The 19,519-nt window shown below is 38.2% G+C and overlaps 1 protein-coding gene across 2 annotated transcripts in view; it reads right to left on the minus strand.

The window, feature by feature from the left end:
• The window catches only part of LOC149784504 (uncharacterized), a 50,650-nt gene extending 31,615 nt beyond the window's left edge, over positions 1 to 19,035 (minus strand). The window contains exon 1 of one of the 2 annotated variants that reach the window (XM_089932583.1): positions 18,993 to 19,035. Coding sequence is in view for 1 of the 2 variants with exons in the window: in XM_089932582.1 (XP_089788708.1) it covers positions 374 to 376 (3 nt within the window). In the remaining variant the exon portion in view is untranslated. Of the gene's footprint in view, positions 1 to 373; positions 1,316 to 18,992 lie in introns of those variants that run through there. The other variant, XM_089932582.1, reaches the window with a different exon arrangement.
• Positions 19,036 to 19,519: the final 484 nt, after the last annotated feature.

Below are 19,519 nucleotides of genomic sequence, written 5' to 3' on the forward strand. Positions count from 1 at the left end.
CAGTTTTGCATTGTTGATTTTATTTGTTTGCTTGCGTCAATAAAATTGTCAAATAAACCAAAAGCCTCTGTCTGATAGGAACATTAAATAAATGACAACATTAAACAATGATAGGGTAAAGTCGTTTTAAATGTATAATAATTTCATTGAAATTGTGTAAGACACTGCATATTTAAATCATGTTATGGCAATGTTTTGGGATAAGGTGAAAAATATTCGTGTTATGTTTTGTTTATATATTTTTTTATTTTTTATTTATTTATTTATTTGTGTTTGGTTTATCATTAGTCTTTACTTAGGAAACAATCATTTAAATAATCAAAATGATACAGGGACTGTAAAATATGGAAAATACTAAACAAAATACACTTACCATTGTCTGTAATGCAGTACCGCAATATAGCACAAACAGTATCAGGACCAATATGATAGATTCACAGCATAGACTGCAACCAAGGGTCGGATCAGTCGATATGTTTCCCTCTTATTAACCACGATATTGAGTAGGTGAATGTCACAGCAAATAACTCAATGCAGCTGTTTCTTCAACTTTTGCCGTTGGTCGAATTCTGCTAGATATGAATATTTTATTCCCCAGTGCAACAGTAAATGCCAGATGATATTTTATTCCAGTGTTTATTTTGTATTACACGTGTATGCTTGCCATTCAGCTTCCGTCCACTAGCATAATTCAATAGAAAATTGCACCTGGTGAAAACCGCCAATAATATCTAATTCCCTGCGGACTTGTTGCTTCCTTAAGTGCCGCCTTCCAAAGACTGCTTAGCCGCATCAATGTTCTCAACGCCGGCTAGCACAAACACCACTACATTAAAGCTTGCCAAAATGGACGATTTTTGACAAGAAATGTATTTATTTCCTAATATTAATACCTATCTATCTTCATAGTTAATCGGTTAATCCGATAGGTATCGGGGGAGTGGTAATTTATTGGTAATAATGACTTAAAATGCTTGTTTCAAGCAATCAGGACCGCTCCGGTGGCCTAGTGGTTAGAACGTCCACCTCGGATGCGGGAGGTCGCGGGTTCGAACCACGGCTGAGTCATACCAAAAATTTATAAAAATGGTACTAACAGCTGCCTCGCTAGGCGCACGGCATTAAGAGGCTATTGTTAGGACTGTTCGGCCTGGTGTCATGATAATATGACTGAGTCGGACGTCATGCTATATGTCTGTGGCTTGATGTCCCAGTGTTAGACATCACTATAAACTCTCACACTGCAGACATCGTGGCGATATGACTCAACAATTATCAAAGCTACATTAAAAATCCAAATCACACACAAGCAGACTCAAGCAACCAGAGTTCTTTACAGATACACAAGGATGACGAAGCGTGATCACGTGATCATTATAAATTCAGAAACTACCACACCCTGCACCAAATCATTTAAATTATCAACGACGATAGGTGAAACAACTTGTAGGCTGTACAGATGTATACTCCATCATCATTTTTACAGAACATGATACTGAGGCTTCCTCTATCATTGGGTTACCCTCTGTCATTGCCAATTTAAGTTATTTTGTATGCAGTGTGCAACTACAGTAACAAAATATATGCTTTACGGGCAGAAAACTTGGCGTGCGCAGGAAAAACTTCTTTTGTTGTTGAGTTTGATCTTCGGCTTCGCAGGGAGGAAACTGTCTTGACTGAAAGCTTCTTGAAAATAAGAAGCCATCCGGCATTTGGCGATGTACAGAACCAACGATGCTCAGTTTAAATTTGAGTAATTTTACCTCCATTTTCTCTGAAAATATTAAAATTCCAACTTTATAGATTTTTAATTTGATTTATAATCTTGTGTTCAAGATATTTCATGACAATATATTTTCATGGTTGCATTATGAGATTTTGAAACCATCGCTGATCGGAGAAGATTTCGTTAGTCAATAATAATATGTTATTTCCGTCCTATCAAAATACTAGACTATTTTAAACATGTATTGTACATCTTACATTTTTTTTCCTTCAGGCACAATCCTTAAATATCTGACTCTAAATCCGAATATGTTTTTTAAAATATAACTATTCTATGGTAATATCAACTCTGTTTGTGATGTTTTACATCTATGTAATGCCCCCAAATCAACAAAAGAAACACTCATTATCTTTTCCAAAATTGCTAAATATACATTTATGTTCTAGTGTAGCAAAACGTCACTATGTCCTTTCAACCATGATGTTTTCACTCTAGAACACAAGGAAGTATAGGATCATATCTAAAAAAAGAGAGACATATATGGCAGATTTAGCTTTTTATAATATAGGGTGGAAGACCGAGGGACATTTGTATCACAACCTTGTACATGTAATCCGCCCATTACCGATGATCTTATTTTAATCTTCATTTAGTCATAAACAGAAATCAAGGAAATAACGACCATCTTTTGCAAAAGGATAATCGCTGGGACCTACTTTGGTTAGTGGATTTGCAGCTGGGTTTAAAAAAATTTTAAGCTAAATCAGTTAATGAAACTCATGCAACATTCACGTCCAAGCCTTCTTGCCCTTGAATGAAATATAGCCATAGATGCTGATTGTTCTTGTGTTGGTGTTTAACACCATTTTGCAGCGCATGATATGCTATACATGGAGACCAATATAACTGGTGTTTGAAGAACCCGGATAAGAGCCACCGACCCACGTGAAGCTACTAGCTTGCTTCCTCACATATCCACACTGGCAGAGCCCAAGATTCGAACCTACGCCGACAGAAGTGAGATGGCGATTTTCGATTAAGGTGAACGCTTTAGATCACTCAGCCACCTCGGGGACTCTTTCCCGAATGTCGCTTCTTAGATGAACGTGTAGGACACAAATTATACTCTTTCTTTGTTAATACTTGAAAATCTGGGATTAGGTAATAAGTACAAAATGTTTACCAACATTTGCATAATAGTGAAAAATGTTATGAACGATGGGTAAACTATGTTAAACGTTAAACCATTAATTTATATCTTGAATGTCAGTTGTTTTGGATAAAATGTTAAGTTTGACCGTTTAACAGATCATCTATATAGTAAAAACAAAAAAGAACTCTTCCATTTTGCACGATTACAAGCTTTCAGAAATAACACGAGAACCTCCATAATGCCGTGAGCCCTGACTGCTGCAAATGAATACGCGAAGACCAATAATGGTCGCGTGACATCCGGAAAACGGAAGAGATAGGAAAATCACATAAAATCCAACCAAACGGTTCATTTTCAGAACAAGAAAGTGAAGCATCGGATAAATAATGCATTGTATTTCTGGTTTGAACTACTCAAATTCTCATATCTATGCTAGATTTTTATGTGTAACTTCTTAATTCGCGCATGTGGCCACCATCTTTGGTATCATTTTTCGGACCATTCTCTCTCTCTCTCTCTCTCTCTCTCTCTCTCTCTCTCTCTCTCTCTCTCTCTTCCCATAGTCACAAAAATACTATAATAGTTTGTTATTAAGTCAATGACAACATCCGAATAAAAAATTTTAAAAGGCGTGTAGCCTGATTCATTTGTCGATGGGTAGTCAACCTCCGTGTTTGGAGTAGGCTTACAACTACAAATTCGCTAATTCTTGACTTTAGACACTGTACCCAATCCATGTTGGAGTGATGAGGCATACAAAGTCGTAATTTATTCCAATATGAAATGTGAGATAAATATGTCACGACAGTTGCAAATGCAAACGGTTTTAAGTCACGATGCTTTGTTCTGCATTTGAATTACAGCAGGAAGTCAATTAACGGACAAAGCACCTACGGAAAGCAATTAAAATAAGTTATCGACCTACAGATTTACTTAATTACTCGGCCCTTTGATGTTTCATTACATACCATGCATATTTCATCGATCCACTAGAGTATATAAATGACATGAATGATGTATTCCTTTTTATGTCAGATAGCAGAAAATTGTATTGCCAAATAGTCGTCGCTTAACTGGACTGTTTAATGTGGCGACTTTATGCAAAATGAACAGAAACGTATACGGTAACACCACGGCAACATCATTGTACAAGACAATTCTCAACTCTCATTAGGTTTACGCTTTAGGATTGTGTGACTTAGAAGGGGAATAAATATTTCAAACTTAATTGCAGCTAAAAAAAATATAATTGTTTGTAAACAATTCACACTACCCACGTAAAACAATTATTCGGAAAGTTAATCAGACCGAATGTACAGTTGAAACACAAAACTTGTATAACGATTCATTTGTATCCCAGATTCAAGAGATGAAGGTTGTAGTTTCTATCGGCTGATCGTATTCATCTTTCACATGTTGCTTTTGATGTTGCTTTTTTCCATCAGTACTATTCTGATCCAATCTAAAAGAGTATTACATAGCTATAAAATTCTTCGCTTTTAATTCCAAGCCATAGACTTTTAGTATTGTTTGGTTTTCAGACACTCCGTTACCAAAGATTGTCGAGTTGTATGACGAATATAATGGACTGTTTCTAAATCTGCCGAAGACAACCATTTTTTTTATTTAAAAAAACAGAAAGATTGAGAATGGAGATTGGATCTTTTAGGATATATTTACCATATATGGCCTCCGCATTTCCATGATATCTGATATTTTTACCTTGCCCAAATAGTGTATCACACTTCCACGTTCTGTTGTAGCCGACTTGAATCCGATTGCCTCCTACGTACCCTCCCATTATTCGGCAAGATATATTCCAAATGATGATGAAAAGAAACAAAAAAATATAGAGCATTCAGTTTTCGAATCTATAAAGTTTACGGAAATCGTCCAATCCAGTTCAAGATAACTTTTTAATGCATGCTTACAAAATTGACAAAACAAAGTATTTACCTCAATATGATATCTGGTTGCGTTTTAACCTCGAAATGAATGCACTGTACTAATAATTTTCACACCATTGCCGCTTTTTATAGAAGCTTGAGGGCCTAAGATTTGTGTGCGCGTTATACATATAAAATGCATACACATTCCAAAAAGCTTTGTTACCAAATGAGGTCTGAGAAATTATTTCATTTTTAATATCTGTATTTTGAATTTTACACTCACACTTTGTATGCGAATAGACACGAGCGAGATTTTTATGGAATTAAAAATCTGTCAATTTTCATCATTAAATCAACGATATTTTGATAATATCAGGATGGAGAGAAGCGATTGAAATGTATTATTTTATTTGAACTTTTCAAGTTTGAGTGAATAGACGGTACTCATAACTTTCACCCCATTGCCCTTGTCACAGAAGCATAGGTGCCTAAACTTTCAATATATTAGAATGGAGAGAAGCGATTTAAATGTAATTTTATCTGATTGCTTTATATTTCCGGTTTTCAAAGATTCCTCGCGTTTTGCAATATGCAGTCTTTCATATAAATCCAAGCATAATGAAAAATTATTTTAAAAAATTTGATTTATTAACTGTTACGTATATGTGATTCAATATATATTTATTATAATTTAATTGTTTGTTTGTCAGTTTAAAAAAAAATTCTCACATGCTATTGTAATGCAAATTTATTCACTAGAGATGATATTTTTCCAGAAAATTGGTTGACCTGAATCATTCTTTTCATAATCACCAGGTGTTGGCCTAGATGCTGACCTTGATTCAAAATTAGTAAACACAGTTCTATTTTATTTTAAAATGATTATTTTTGTCAAGGTCATGATTGGGGCTTTGGGTTTATGATGCAAACAACTTTTGTTTATTTTTGCTTTATAGAGAAATATTACTGGTCTAATCAAAGCCATATTCTGTGTATGTGATACAAACATGATCACGTCACCACCCCTCTGATTTCGCAACTTGGGAGAATTTTGAAACTGCGTCTGATGATACAATACAGCCTTTGTTTTAAAGACATCTGTCTCAGTTTTTTGGGGCTTTTACACTTTGTATCAAGTTATTTTCTTTGTTGTTGCCAGATTTTGAGTTAATTATTTTCAGATCATTTGGATTTCAAAAGGATTAATTCTTTATTCTCTGGAAATATGTTGAGGGGTGCTCACACAGAAATTTTGGAAAGACATTGCTTACAAGTTTAATTTTGATTTCCAACACCGGAGTGCCATTATTTGTATTTCTACAAGGAACTGTAGATAAGCACAGTAATGACTACAGCATACGTCATCGTCATTCATCTTGGAAATTCCATCAGGATTCGAACTTGAAAGTATTAGAACCTTTATTACTAGGACTTTTGCAATTAAATTCGTGCATTATTCTTAGATTATTTTTGCATTTGATTCTTGAAACCGTAAGTTCTTCTCCTTATTTTCATTTTTACAGAATTTTCCAGGTGAGCTAACCATATGGATATCTATTTGTAAATTCAAAGGGAACAGTTATAATGTTGCAGCTGTGTGAATTTTGACAACCACCCCACCCATCCTTGCGTGAACTGATTTTAATCTTGCAAACAGTAGGACCTACTATCAGCAAGTCCGTAACGGTATACTCAAACCTGGGAATTAAACTTCCATATGACCAATTAATTTAAAGAGCAAACATCATTCGAGTTATGTTTAAAAAGTTGCAACACAGCAAAATGATAAAAGACAAACAAAACAAAACAGAGACAACAGGAATCAAACAGACCGATGTGCTACCCACTGACCACTGGAAGAATCCAAACTTCGCAAAATGAGGGTATTTCCAGCCGATGCTGAATATTATCTCCTTCTTTCTTCGTGCTATTTTGCTTGCAAATATTTTAAAAGGCTTCGAGAAACGTTTGGAACGAATATTGAAGCTATTTATTTGTCATTAGATGGTGAGATGGTGGAGATTCGAGAAATCTGCCGGAACATACTATCAATAATAATGGACGGTGACGACCGTAGGAGTTTCCATCTGTCTCGGAGAGCTGGGGAAGGGGGAGATATTACAAGTATCGCGGCCTCGCTCAATAGCATGTAAACAAGGACTGAGCATCTACCCAGAGAAAATGAAAGTGCAAGTTACGCTGCATAATCTCCTAGGCTACGAGGGTCACATTATCAAGGACGCCATTGGAACAACCTCGAAGAAGAAAATCAAACCCAAGGGAAACAAAGTGGAAACTTACATGGCGTTATCACAGGGGCAGTTGCACTTTATTGAAAGCCTCCAGTTTATAAACAGCAACTTCTATTAGCTAGCCCAATAACATGGCTTATGCATCATCTCGCGTCACAGTACATTACACGGAGCACGAGAATGGCCGAACCAAAAAGGGCATCTACCCATAGGAATATATGGACAGCTAATATATATTTGAAGGAAGCGTAACTTTCACCGATATATGACTTCTACAGCCAGCTCAGTCCAGCAGGCATAACCGAAAAGAACTATGAGCGTACACTGTGCGCGTGGAAAGCATTTACTTGCATCAACACCCATTTGATTCTGCTAGTGGACGTGTTTGCGTCATTTAGTGACCTAAGGATCACATACAAACTTGAAAACCACGACGTCCTATGAGTTTAAAAAAGACTTCTTTAAGCTCATCAAAAACTACTGTGTCCTTGGGGCGACCATGGAAAACCTCAAGAAGTGTACCTGGACAAGCCAAAAGGCGAAGAAAACAGGATGTGACAGTTGCTTACCGATCTAGCGTTTTAGTTGCGAAAAAACTTGTTGCTGTCTTTTTCAAAACGACCAACCAAAAGGTAAGCATCCTGGATCTGAGGAAACACCTGATGTGTGACCTCTATCACAGCCAGATAAAAAGGCGTTACGGAACTAGGCGCGACTTCCGTACACTGACACAGACAGCTCGCCGCTGCGCATCGATCAATACCGGGACACGAATCAAGACTCGACATAAGCGAATACCTGTTGCTTATTATAGCCAGCCAAAGTTGCTGACAAGTAAATAAGAGTGTGAATAGGTTGCGATCGTAGCGTGTGTGGATCTCTGCCATAAAATGAAAGGTAAGAATTAGGTCCTTGTTGATGTTTTTTGGCAAAGAAAGACGACCCCCACCCCTCAGTAAAGCGGGGTAAAAACCGATTACCGCTAACAACGAAACGTTCAAGTAAACTAATAGCCCTATTTGCACTACAGCGGCGGATGGTGTAATTGGGGAGGGGGACTATTGTCTGTTGAAGCATATAAAGCTCTTTACGGCTCAAGGAGTGATCTAAATGCTCAACGTATAGGCAAAAACTGGTTATCTAACTTGTCGAGAACTCGGTGGCATTGACAAGACACTTTAAACATACAATGATCCGAGGTTCTGTTTTGAAAAACATCGTGAAACATGAAGAACTACAGGACCACATCAAAATAGGAATGGAAATGCTAACCCATGTGGAAACTGACGTGGGCCTAACGAATGAGGAATGAGAAAGGATAAGCCAGGAGACGATTGATCGCGTTCTTCCTAAGGACACCATCCATTCTGACAAATAAATTGCGAACCATGTTTTGCGAGGAGGAAATCAAAATCGCTTCGATTCTCACAGGGTTCGGATGTATCATGAGTTCGGTTGTGCTCGAAATCACAGGTGGAGGTCACTATAATGTTCGCCGTTAAAGCCTTGCAATTGTCCAACATGAAATACACACACTTGTTTTTGACCTCATCCTCCTATGGCCAGTAGACTACTTGTGTTTCCTTGAATGGTCAGACTCAGATACTTTTTAGTCTCATACCAGTCCTATGAGCGGCTGCTGATATTGTACTTATATATCGTACCCAGGCCAAGGTTTGCGTTGCACTGCTGCCGCCAGTCTGAATTTCTGGCCCCTTTAAACTCGTTGCAGAAGCTTTCTTGTTTTCGATCCCATTCCACCCAATTTGGTCTGGCATAGGGCACTGCGTGTGGGTTATAATCGATTAAACATGTCAGTAGGCATTAAACCGATAAAAGCTTTTCATCCTGTCTGTCAGCTCCGCCGATCCTAACAAAAAGACGGACGAACAACTACTGCATGCGTACGCTATCGACATAATCAATGATAGTGTACCAAATGGTAAACTTCAAATGATTTTGCCAAAACATCATCCATCCGTCTGCATTTCCAGAAAACCACTTGTCCATAGTATATTGTACCTCGACATTGAGTGACAAATACACGCTCATTCCCTCTGTCTCTGTCTCTATCTGCCTGCCTCTCTCTCTCTCTCTCTCTCTCTCTCTCTCTCTCTCTCTCTCTCGTTGAAGACACTGCTGCGGAAGTATTTCGATTAGCTATTCGAATCTATCCTCTCTAGTACTCGCACAAGTGTTAGTTTTGACAATGTGCGTTGTCTTGACTAATCCTTAAGTTGGGACAGTGTCCTTAGAGCAGATGGTACGTACAGACTCGTGTAAGCTCATACGCTGTGGAGATTTCGTACGAATCAGGATGGTTATACATTTCGTCTGTGCTCGGTAACAATCAAATGCGTTTGATCGCAACGAGCCGAAACTCTTCACCATTCAGGATGGGTATTTTTATCCACATACGCTCTAAACGTAGTATATGTTGCAGTTCCTTAAATGACTGCGGACTACAACGCGGCGAATGGGTGGGTCGGCATCAAGATCATCCCACACTTCCCGACTATACTCTCGAGCTCCCGTTGCCGTTAGCTCGCATGCATGGGTTAGATAATGAGATGGTTATCGTATCAGGGGGAACATTACTAGTAACTAATCCTTACATTCATCAGCATTCACCACCTTGATCAAATAAACACATTCGAGAATATTCTTGATGTAACAAAACAGTACCTAATTACAAATAATTCCTATGACTAGTGAGTCAATACTGAGACAATCGCAGACTACGTGAAGGCGGCATCCATGAGCTCTCAGTACACATTTTAGACGAATAAAGAAAGCTAGTTAATATGTTCGACTGCACTACCAATCTTGAACTAATCGCTAGTGCTCGCAAGACCACAATCACTTTATAAGTATTTAGTTTTGCCTTCTTTAGTGGTCCACGATGCAGTCGCATCAGGGCCTTTTCCCCGTATTCCCCCGAATCTGCAACACTGGCAACGAGGTTGTCTTTGTAAGCACGGCCAGCGCCGACATAATCACGTTAATTGGTTGAGCTACGGCAATAAATGCATCTGGTTGCTATTGTTGGGATTACACGCAAGACTTACCAAATATCGATGGTACTATCGCCGTCTCAAGCGCCGATTTTGACTACATTAAACTCCACGGTTGGCGCGGTGGTAAAACGTGACCATCACAAAGGGGCCTTTAAAGTACATAATATCTAATAGCAAAAAATTACATCCCGGCTAACAGCTCACAGAAACCCTTGCAACTTGCTTTGTGTCTATGTTTCCAGTGAATATACCACTGGGTGCGAGGGCTTCAACGTCAATGGGATTATCAGCCACAAAGACGATCTTTGGCTTTTGCAATCAGAAATCACGTAGCTTTAAGCAATGGCATTAACAAGTAATAGGTGGAGGCAATTAGACATTAGCAACGAACATCAATCAATAATACAGACTACCAGAGATAGACGACGGAGTATTTTGGCAGTTTGCAAAAACAAGTCCCTGACATCGACCAAAAATAACATCCATTTAGGCTGACACGCCCTTGTTAAAAATGGAGTGGAATGAGGAGACAAAGTTAATATGTACTGAGTACTAACAATCAGAGCAGACTGTGCCAATCCGCTTTCAATGTCGGAACAAAACACACAAGTACTGCGTTCATAGCTCCTGGCTTGCTACTTGCGAAATGCCATTGGGAAAAAATATTTGATTCTATGTATGTAATGTCACACCTAGAATAAACAAAACAACATGTAATCCTTGAAAAAGACATGTTCTGTTGCACTTCATTTCTCACTGACCGGGACAGCATGCTAACTTTCATGTCACGCTCATAATAGTGGACTTGTAACAATGTTGTTATACTCCAGCCCCCCGACACTTAAAATGATCTCGAAACCCTAACAGCGGCGCGCCCTCCACAAGATGATAAAGGACAAGAGCGCTGACAATATGTTTGCTGGTATGAATCTTGTGGCGGGGAGGGGGGGGGGTGCCTCTGAAGCAGGAATTGGCTTGTTATTGATTATCACCAACCCTGTCATTGCAGTTGGCCTCAAAATTGCATTGCTGGTCTGTGTGAATAGCCGGGGCTTTCATTCCCCAACATCTTGCCATGAATGCAAAAAAGAATGACGACATTCTCATTTTGATCGATGCCCAACTCAGTACAATCCTTGACCACGTATTCAAGGTACCGTCTATGAAGAATAATTCAATCTCTTCCTGAACTGTAACTGTAAAAACCATATAAGGTCTTCCACGTAGAAGACACACTCTTTCATCGTTATTGATGAGGCTAGAAAACAGGAGCTGATTACTCACATAAGGGACGAGACTTTTGCGGAGCTCTTCAAAATCGTACCACGTTTAAGATATTCATACCGAGCCGTGTGGTGACCGTCTGAGCAACAATATGTTTGCCCTATGAGCACGAGGACTACCTCCAGAGAACACCTGCCATATGATGTTGTCTTATAGTAACGAGCTACCTAACAAGAGCTCGATAGCGGCGGTTTCTGCGTTTCCCCTGCTTTTGTAGCGAATTTTGAAAAAACCGTATTTGACGCGCACACCCCCACCCCCCCCCCATCGCACTTATTCGATATTTGATGCGTGTTCGCAATAGAATGACAACAATCACGAATACTGCTGTTAACTATTTCGCTCAGATGTACCAACTTCGATGCGTGCATACCCAGGCCAACCACAAGAAAGGATGCTGTAGTCAAAGATGTAAAAGGGACAAAGTTTTTAATAATGTACATTTGTTCTAATTGGCATAATATGACACTTAAAAATAAGCGTCGGTGAAATTGGTTAAAATTAAAATGAGTAAATGGCATCTTCTAGCCCTTATTTGTCGGTCCTAGGGCAGTTTTCCTCTGGTTAATGTATTTATATTGTCCCACGGATAATTCATTCCAATTTCCTGCGGCCAATAGTGTGGGTTGATACCTCCACTGATTGCATACGTGTTTCAATTCAACCCCATAGAATTCTTAGAGCGATATGTGACTGAAATAATTCCGTTGAGTTCTTTGGGCTGTAATCCAAAGAACATATATCTATACTGATTTTGACAATAATCTGTCTGACTGAATCATTCGTCAATCTCGGTGCGGGGAATAATCTAATTTCAGACTTTAATGTGTTGCCCACACTCGGGAGAAGGCCTAATTTCTTTACAGTTGGTTGTTTAGTAAATATAAGCAAATCCTTCTGAGATGCGCAACATTTGGCTATAATGTATTTGGAATCACTATTATATATAAACTAGACTGATTCAGGTAGAGTTATGTTTATATAGTGTTAAAAACTCATTAAAATGATTAGTTGTGTGTGCATGGTGTCCGTCGACTTGTATGTGGTTTGTGATTTCGTTAAAAGACTTTTCAATATCTTAATGATAGTTTTAAAATTTGCCCACAGAAATAGTGAAATATTTACCGGGGGGGATGGGGTTCTGTGTTTTTTTGAGTTGCGCAGCAGACAGTCAAAATTCCATGATACTTAAATATTATCATTTGTGATCTAAGGTAATATTTTAATGGAATACGGGGTGGGGTTAGTCTAAAATAAGATGTTGGGTAAAATAAAATCAAAATTGTATTTGTAGATAGAAGGATTTACCCCACTTTATGTTGACAAAATAGACAAAAAAGTAAGTCATTGTATAGTTAGTGGCGGGACCTTATTGTCAACCACCCAGTTTTGAACCTGACGGCCGAGCGCGTCGCCGATTTCTGCCTTGTGAGCTAACTTGGGCTTGCTGGACGGTAGTCATATCGTCTGAAAAAATATGCTGGTAATGACATGGGTAGAGAGACTGAACTAGTAAGAGCGGACACAAAAGATGTTCGGGGGCAACAAAGACGGACGGACACAAAAGATGTTCGGGGGCAACAAAAAGCGGCTTGCTACTATATTTAACCACGCGTTTTTTAATTAAAAAGGAACGTGCCCGTTTGTTGTAAAGCGTGAATGTGACACTGTGTGGTTGACAGAGCATCTCATGGTAACAGTTCAGGTCACTAATCATTTGCAGGATTTGTGTGAAAAACCAATTTGTTGTGTGTGTGTGTGTGAGAGAGAGAGAGAGAGAGAGAGAGAGAGAGAGAGAGAGAGAAACTACTTCTTGTTGTCTGGAGTTCAAATTTTGACATTATTTTATGGCGCCTCCTTATTGATTAAATAAATGTATATACAGCCTTTACATTTTTAAGATATGCTCACCTGAAAGAGAAAGAGAGAAAGAGGGAGAGACAGACAGACAGAGATAGTGTGTGTGTGTGTGTGAGAGAGAGAGAGAGAGAGATATCTGTATTTTTTACGTAGCTTTGACACTTTACCAGTTGTATCGCTACGATGTCTACCGTGTAGCAGTTTACAGTCATTTCTAGCACTGAGGCATTACGTCGCAGACATGTAACATGATGTCCCACCCAGTTACATTATCCTGACACCAGGCCGACCAATCCTAACACTAACCTTTAAATGCTGAGCACCTAGCGAGGCAGCTGTTAGTACAATTTTTATAAAAATCTTAGGTATGACCCATGGGGGGTTCCAACTCACGACCTCCCGTATCTGAGCCGGACGCTCTAACCACTAGGCCACCGGAACGGAGAGAGAGAGAGAGAGAGAGAGAGAGAGAGAGAGGGAGAGAGAGAGAAAGACAAAAGAAGAAGAAGAAGAAAAAGAAGAAGAAAAAACAGTCATAATTATTAAATTACAGATTTTAATAACATACATAAGGGCGGATATTTTTTATAAATGGGAAAAGAAAGTGGTTGCACAAAGTTATATATCCACTAAGCGATAAAAGTGATATCGCCACCGTGTCGCAATCATATTTTTTTCTCCCACTGATATTTTTCAATAACTTATTATGAATATATAATAAAATACAGTACACACCTTAGCAGTACCTGTTTAATCTCAGTTTCTGCATGTAATTTTAATGAATCTGTCGCTAATCATAATGATTGTAGGATCCGGAAATGTTAGCTTTCAACATTCAGTCACGGAAATCACTAATTTGCATTCGGGACTCCCGTAGATTGTTGATTGTGCCACACGAAAATTAAAATGTAATATTTCAAATGAACTGTTCAATTTCCTTATTCAATCAATACGTTCCGTCTATTTCAATTTGTACTTGTACAACGACTTACTCGCAAGCGCTAACAAATAAGATCGCCCCGAAATAGTTATGAAGAATGTGTCCACGTGCCTTCCAATTTTTTTTTTTGCAACATTGTACATGCTATGAGCATAAAGTTTTGTGCATTAAGTATTGTTCCGACTTTTGTTTAAACTTAAACTCACTCATCAAATAAAAAATTAATATTTTTTAATGAAGCGATTATATGTTACATCTTTTTTCCTATAGACTAATTTTGTGGAGTGTCGACTGAATCTGCAACTTGAGTAACTCTCGCAAGAGATGAAAATGTATGGAGATTTTTTAGGTGTACATTTGTCATGTAAGGTTTTATTAAAGGTTAGAAAATTCGTTAGAAGAATATAAAGCACTAATACCCCGACAACACGCCATAACGAGGAATAATACCATGTATGCCAGGCCATGAAATAGTAAAATAACCCCGACATTCATGCAATGAAAAGGTATTTAAATCACGACCTGATCATTAAAAGTCATACAACTTCGACTTTCAGACCATTAAATAGTCCGAGTTTCATCTGACCCTTACCACTCCATTTTTGATATTTGGACATTCATGTTGGCGTGTAGGGTCAGAGTCCATTCTCTATCGAAAAGTTGGAATTCGCCGACACCTTTTGGTGTCGCCATGGGGTAGCCGCTTACTAGCCAGCCCAACAAACTTTAACGACCTTTCATCGAGATATAACTGCATTAAATCGATAGGAATATGATTTATTTTCTCAGAAATCGTAAGCATAGCATTCGTCATGTCTATAATCCACTGACAGACGATACGAAAGTACGTCGTTGCTGAAATTTGATCTGGATCTGGCTATTTGCATTCCGAGTCACATGACTATACACCTCTCGCAACCTACATATCAATAACATCAGAGGTCATATAGTCACGTGATATCGACAACAAAAAAAAATCAACAAATTTCCCAACTTGTTGCACATAGAATTTGGACATATTATATATGTCACTTAATGTTTGTAAATAAATATAATGCACACTTGATTCTCAACATATTTCTTCTAAAAACAACGACCAGAAACATGTCGGTATCGTAGCAGGGCGGAGAAAACCATTTTAAAGTACCGAACACGTGTCAGCGATGTTTTTGTTGGTGTCTTGTAACTACCACATTGACATGTGATCTCTGTGTAGCGAATCTGGTTTTCTTCAAACTGCGACAACATTTACAGATTTTCGGTCATTGTTTTCACAATAAATATTTTGAGAATTTTTTTATTTATTTTTTAATTTTAAATAAAATTACGTGACTTTAATTTATATTTTCGATTTGTTTTCCTACAGCAACGCTATAGTTTATTCTTGATATCAACTGACTGTATCACCCCCTGTTGTCACTGACATGTAGGTTGCGAGAGTTGTGTAGTCACGTGACTTGGAATGCAAATGGACAGATTCAGTTCAAATTTCAGAAGAAGAAAAAAATGTACTTTCGTCTCGTCTGTCTGCAGATTAAAGACATAACTAATGCTATGATCGCAATTTCTGAGAAAATAAATGATATTCCTATCGATTTCGTGCAGATATATCTCGATGAAAGGTCAAGTATGCTGGGCCAGCTAGTAAGCGGCTACCCCATGCCGACACCTATCTATGTCGGCGAATTCCAACTTTTCGATAGAGAATGAACTCTGACCCTACACCCCAACATAAATCTCCAAATATCAAAAAAATGGCGCAAGGATCAGAGGAAACTCGGACTAACCATTAAAGATCTTGGCAGTCTTCGGACAGTATTAATTTATCCAGTGCTGGTATACGTTATCTCAGTTCGTGATGGAGGTGTGGACAGAATGGAGCGATGCCAATGCTCTCAGGCTCACACGAGGTAGTAATAGTCACTCCGGAGGTCCCGAAGCAGAGGGTATTACATAAAAGAACCTAACAAAACATGAGTAAACAGTGGGTTACAAGAACAAAGAAATGCATGAACTAAAAGCTGCAAAAAGTACTGAATTACATGTAAATCATGCAAACATACATTACAAAGAAAATTTTCTTTCCCCCCTAAAATACCGTTATGCGTGCGTGAACTACTAGCTTTAAATCACCCTTTCTAAATTATGTTTATTGATGTAAAAGCCGTCCATAACGGTGGATTAAGATAGAGTATTGTAATCCCTAGTTATTGACGGTTTTAAGGTAGAAAATCCAGGTCAGTCAGGCTATGACTGCTACCGTATAGAATAGCATACGGTACTAATTGGAACTGCTGCCAGTTCATCTGGTTCCCTATGGAAAGTCCTCTTTGGTGAAGCAAGCGGAAGTGCAGATATGCTCAACCAAGTTACTGCACCTCCGGCTATGAAGGCAGATGGCAACAGCTCTGTGGGCAACGAACTGCATCAGCTAGAGCGCAGTAGGACCTGGTAGCATCCACCTCACGCAGAACAGTTCTCACGGCACTGATCTCAGACAGGTCTGAACGGCAGAATGAGGGTGACTGCAACTTTTCCTCACTTAATTCAAACTCACACGCAAGTCATGACATCCCCGCCTAATCCCCACGTGACACTTTAAGACTGATTGGTTGCTAAAAGCTATTCACTGACCGAATGAAAATCCATGGAACTTGAAATGAACAATCTTACCTCCTTTCAGATATACGCTGAAAATGCAAATGATAAAATGTAGACATCGATGTTTCTTTCCAATTGTAAGACTACGTTTTAAAATATTTGTTAAGGAACATCTGTGTTTTGATATGGTCATTTCAAGAAATTATTAAATTCAATAAAAAATATAACTATAAATCTTCGATTATATTTTCAAATGACGTTAGCAATCCTCTTTACAAATATAGCGATAAAATTTGATATGGATTTAAGAAAGAATTAACTGAATTATGCCCCTCAGAAACGCAAAACTTGCGATGAGGTTGACCCGGAAGCGATGGTAAATACACTTAAAACTATCCAAGAATACATACAAGTATATTTCTTTTTTAATTCTCCCGGCCCCCAATTTTCCCAATCCTGAACTCTCCATACAAATCCTATACTATTTTTCATATTTTCCTTACGCTCTAAACTTTAGGCTTCTTGTCGGATAATGACGTTGTCTCTATTATAAAAATCACCGTTATTAGGCACATGTAAGTTTTTATTTTCTTTGAGCATTTTCTTGGGTGTCACTTATGTGTCCAAAAATAATCAATTCATCAAATATCTTTTTCTACAGTGGCGGTGTTAGAATTTTGAGGAGCCCTAGGGCAATGTTCTGTATTGAAGCCCTACTTTGCCACAGATAATATTTTTTATGTCACTTGCCACCCCAACCCCAAATATAAGTTTCGTTAAAAATTGTCCCCGTAACGCTAAAGTGTGGTGAAATATAGCTGAAAAAATTCAGCTAAAACAAGAATTCCGACGGCTCCACACACACACACACACACACTTCGCCTAATTCCCGGGGGCAATCCTCCGATTTCCAACTCCACGAGCTGCCACTGCTGTTTATTTATTTTCTGTTCAAAAGAACATTAGAGCTTATTTTTTATATGCTTTCAAGCAGAATATAGCCATAATTGTGAGACAGACCTCGAAGAAAGAATCAGAAATCAATACGTTAATAGCTTCGAACTGATGCATGTGATTCCTGTCATGTCCAATTGACGGTTTATCAGCACACTGACGCTGATTGTAATTGATTTAGACAAAGTCAAAGTTGTGCTAAAACTCCATAAATTTAATTGATACCAAATTGTACCATTGGAAACACGCCAACATCTTGAATTGACTTCATTAAGCTCTAATGTTGTAGATGGCGTTCGTGTGGGCGTTCTCGTATAAAAATATTTTGATGAGTGGATTCCATTATAGGTTTGTGATCTGTACATGAGGCTTTCGTACTGAATATGTCTGCTGTTGCTAGGACGCAGGAAGAAGTTTCCTTCTCCGTGTTGTACAGACCCTTCGTCCACCCTTCGAGACGATAACAAGATCACCGCAGATTATTTTGACTGTTAATTGTACTCACTCGCCTTGATGAATGTATTTTGTTATTGTTGCTGCAAAAGTATTAACAAACATATTGTACTTGTGCTGGGCTACAAACTACAAACTCTTGCAATCATGCATACCACTTTCAAGCAGATGTTTTCATGTATTCAGTAAATCGAACCATTCAATACGTCCTGTTAAGAGGTAGATTCTGGAATATAAATGATCACCTATTGGCATAGATATTTTTAAACGTAACAGAAAAGCTTTATTTAATACAACCACTAAATTTTGACAGGTGTCCACTTACACTTCGCAAGATCAAATCTGGATTCACAAGATGCAATGCCTGCGTGTTCTGTACTATACTGCTAAACGTATATTCAAAGAGACCGGCTGCCATGTTATATAGTTCATATACAGACATAGTGCGAATATGACATAATAATATAAATACTTTGCTGAAAACTACTTTCTTACAATAATTCTTACTGTTTGGTGATAATGATGCGGACACATCTTTTATATATCATACAGGGTAGAGAATTTTTAATTCCGGAGATTCGAATCCAGGTCCGCGGGTAGACGGCACCCATCGCCTTGCCTACACACACGAGCCACTATTTCCTCACGACTAAGCACACATCACTAAAATGATGTTACTCAGTCGGTGTTATATGCCCTCATATGTAGCAGACACACTCGCATGACGATACAATATTTCGGATTTAGGCTAGCGATAGATGCCAGATTCATAAAATTGCTGGATCCCTACAAATAACATGCAAGTGATACGGCATAAACTGTCTTCTTTAGCTGGTAATAAGAATGGCAAAAAATATACTTACAGTTTTACATCCTGAATTTCCTCAAAATATACCTTCTTAGTTCTGCAAAGCCGAATTACATGAGCCATGCCATTGGTTCTCAAGCTTGATTACACATTTCGAAATTGTATTGGAATTTCGACTATATTCCAAGTGCAATTACATCCTCCTTACTGCACTCAAAATGAAATAAACATTAAATTCCATAACGACGTTTCGATAATTGCAATTAAAAGACTTCATCTATTTCCCACATTAAGATTTCAAACAGTCAATGACAGAATATAAACACACTTGCAGATGTCAACACATTGCTCATTCGCTGCTGAAATACGATGCACATCATGTATAAATGGCATTGAAAAATCCAATCCTTAATCACGAAATATCGTACAGTCGACCAAAAACCACATCTATTCATTCCAGATCAAGTGGAAAAGTTGTTTCAATGCACATTCATTAGCAATATGACTCCAATTCACTTTTAAGTAGACCAAAACGCCATTTTCTATCAAAAGTTATGTCTAGCACGCGGAGTTATGTACGCA

The sequence above is a fragment of the Sinohyriopsis cumingii genome, chromosome 14 (genome assembly GCF_028554795.1).
Source record: "Sinohyriopsis cumingii isolate HCF-2022 chromosome 14, ASM2855479v2, whole genome shotgun sequence".
Lineage (NCBI taxonomy): Eukaryota > Metazoa > Mollusca > Bivalvia > Unionida > Unionidae > Sinohyriopsis > Sinohyriopsis cumingii.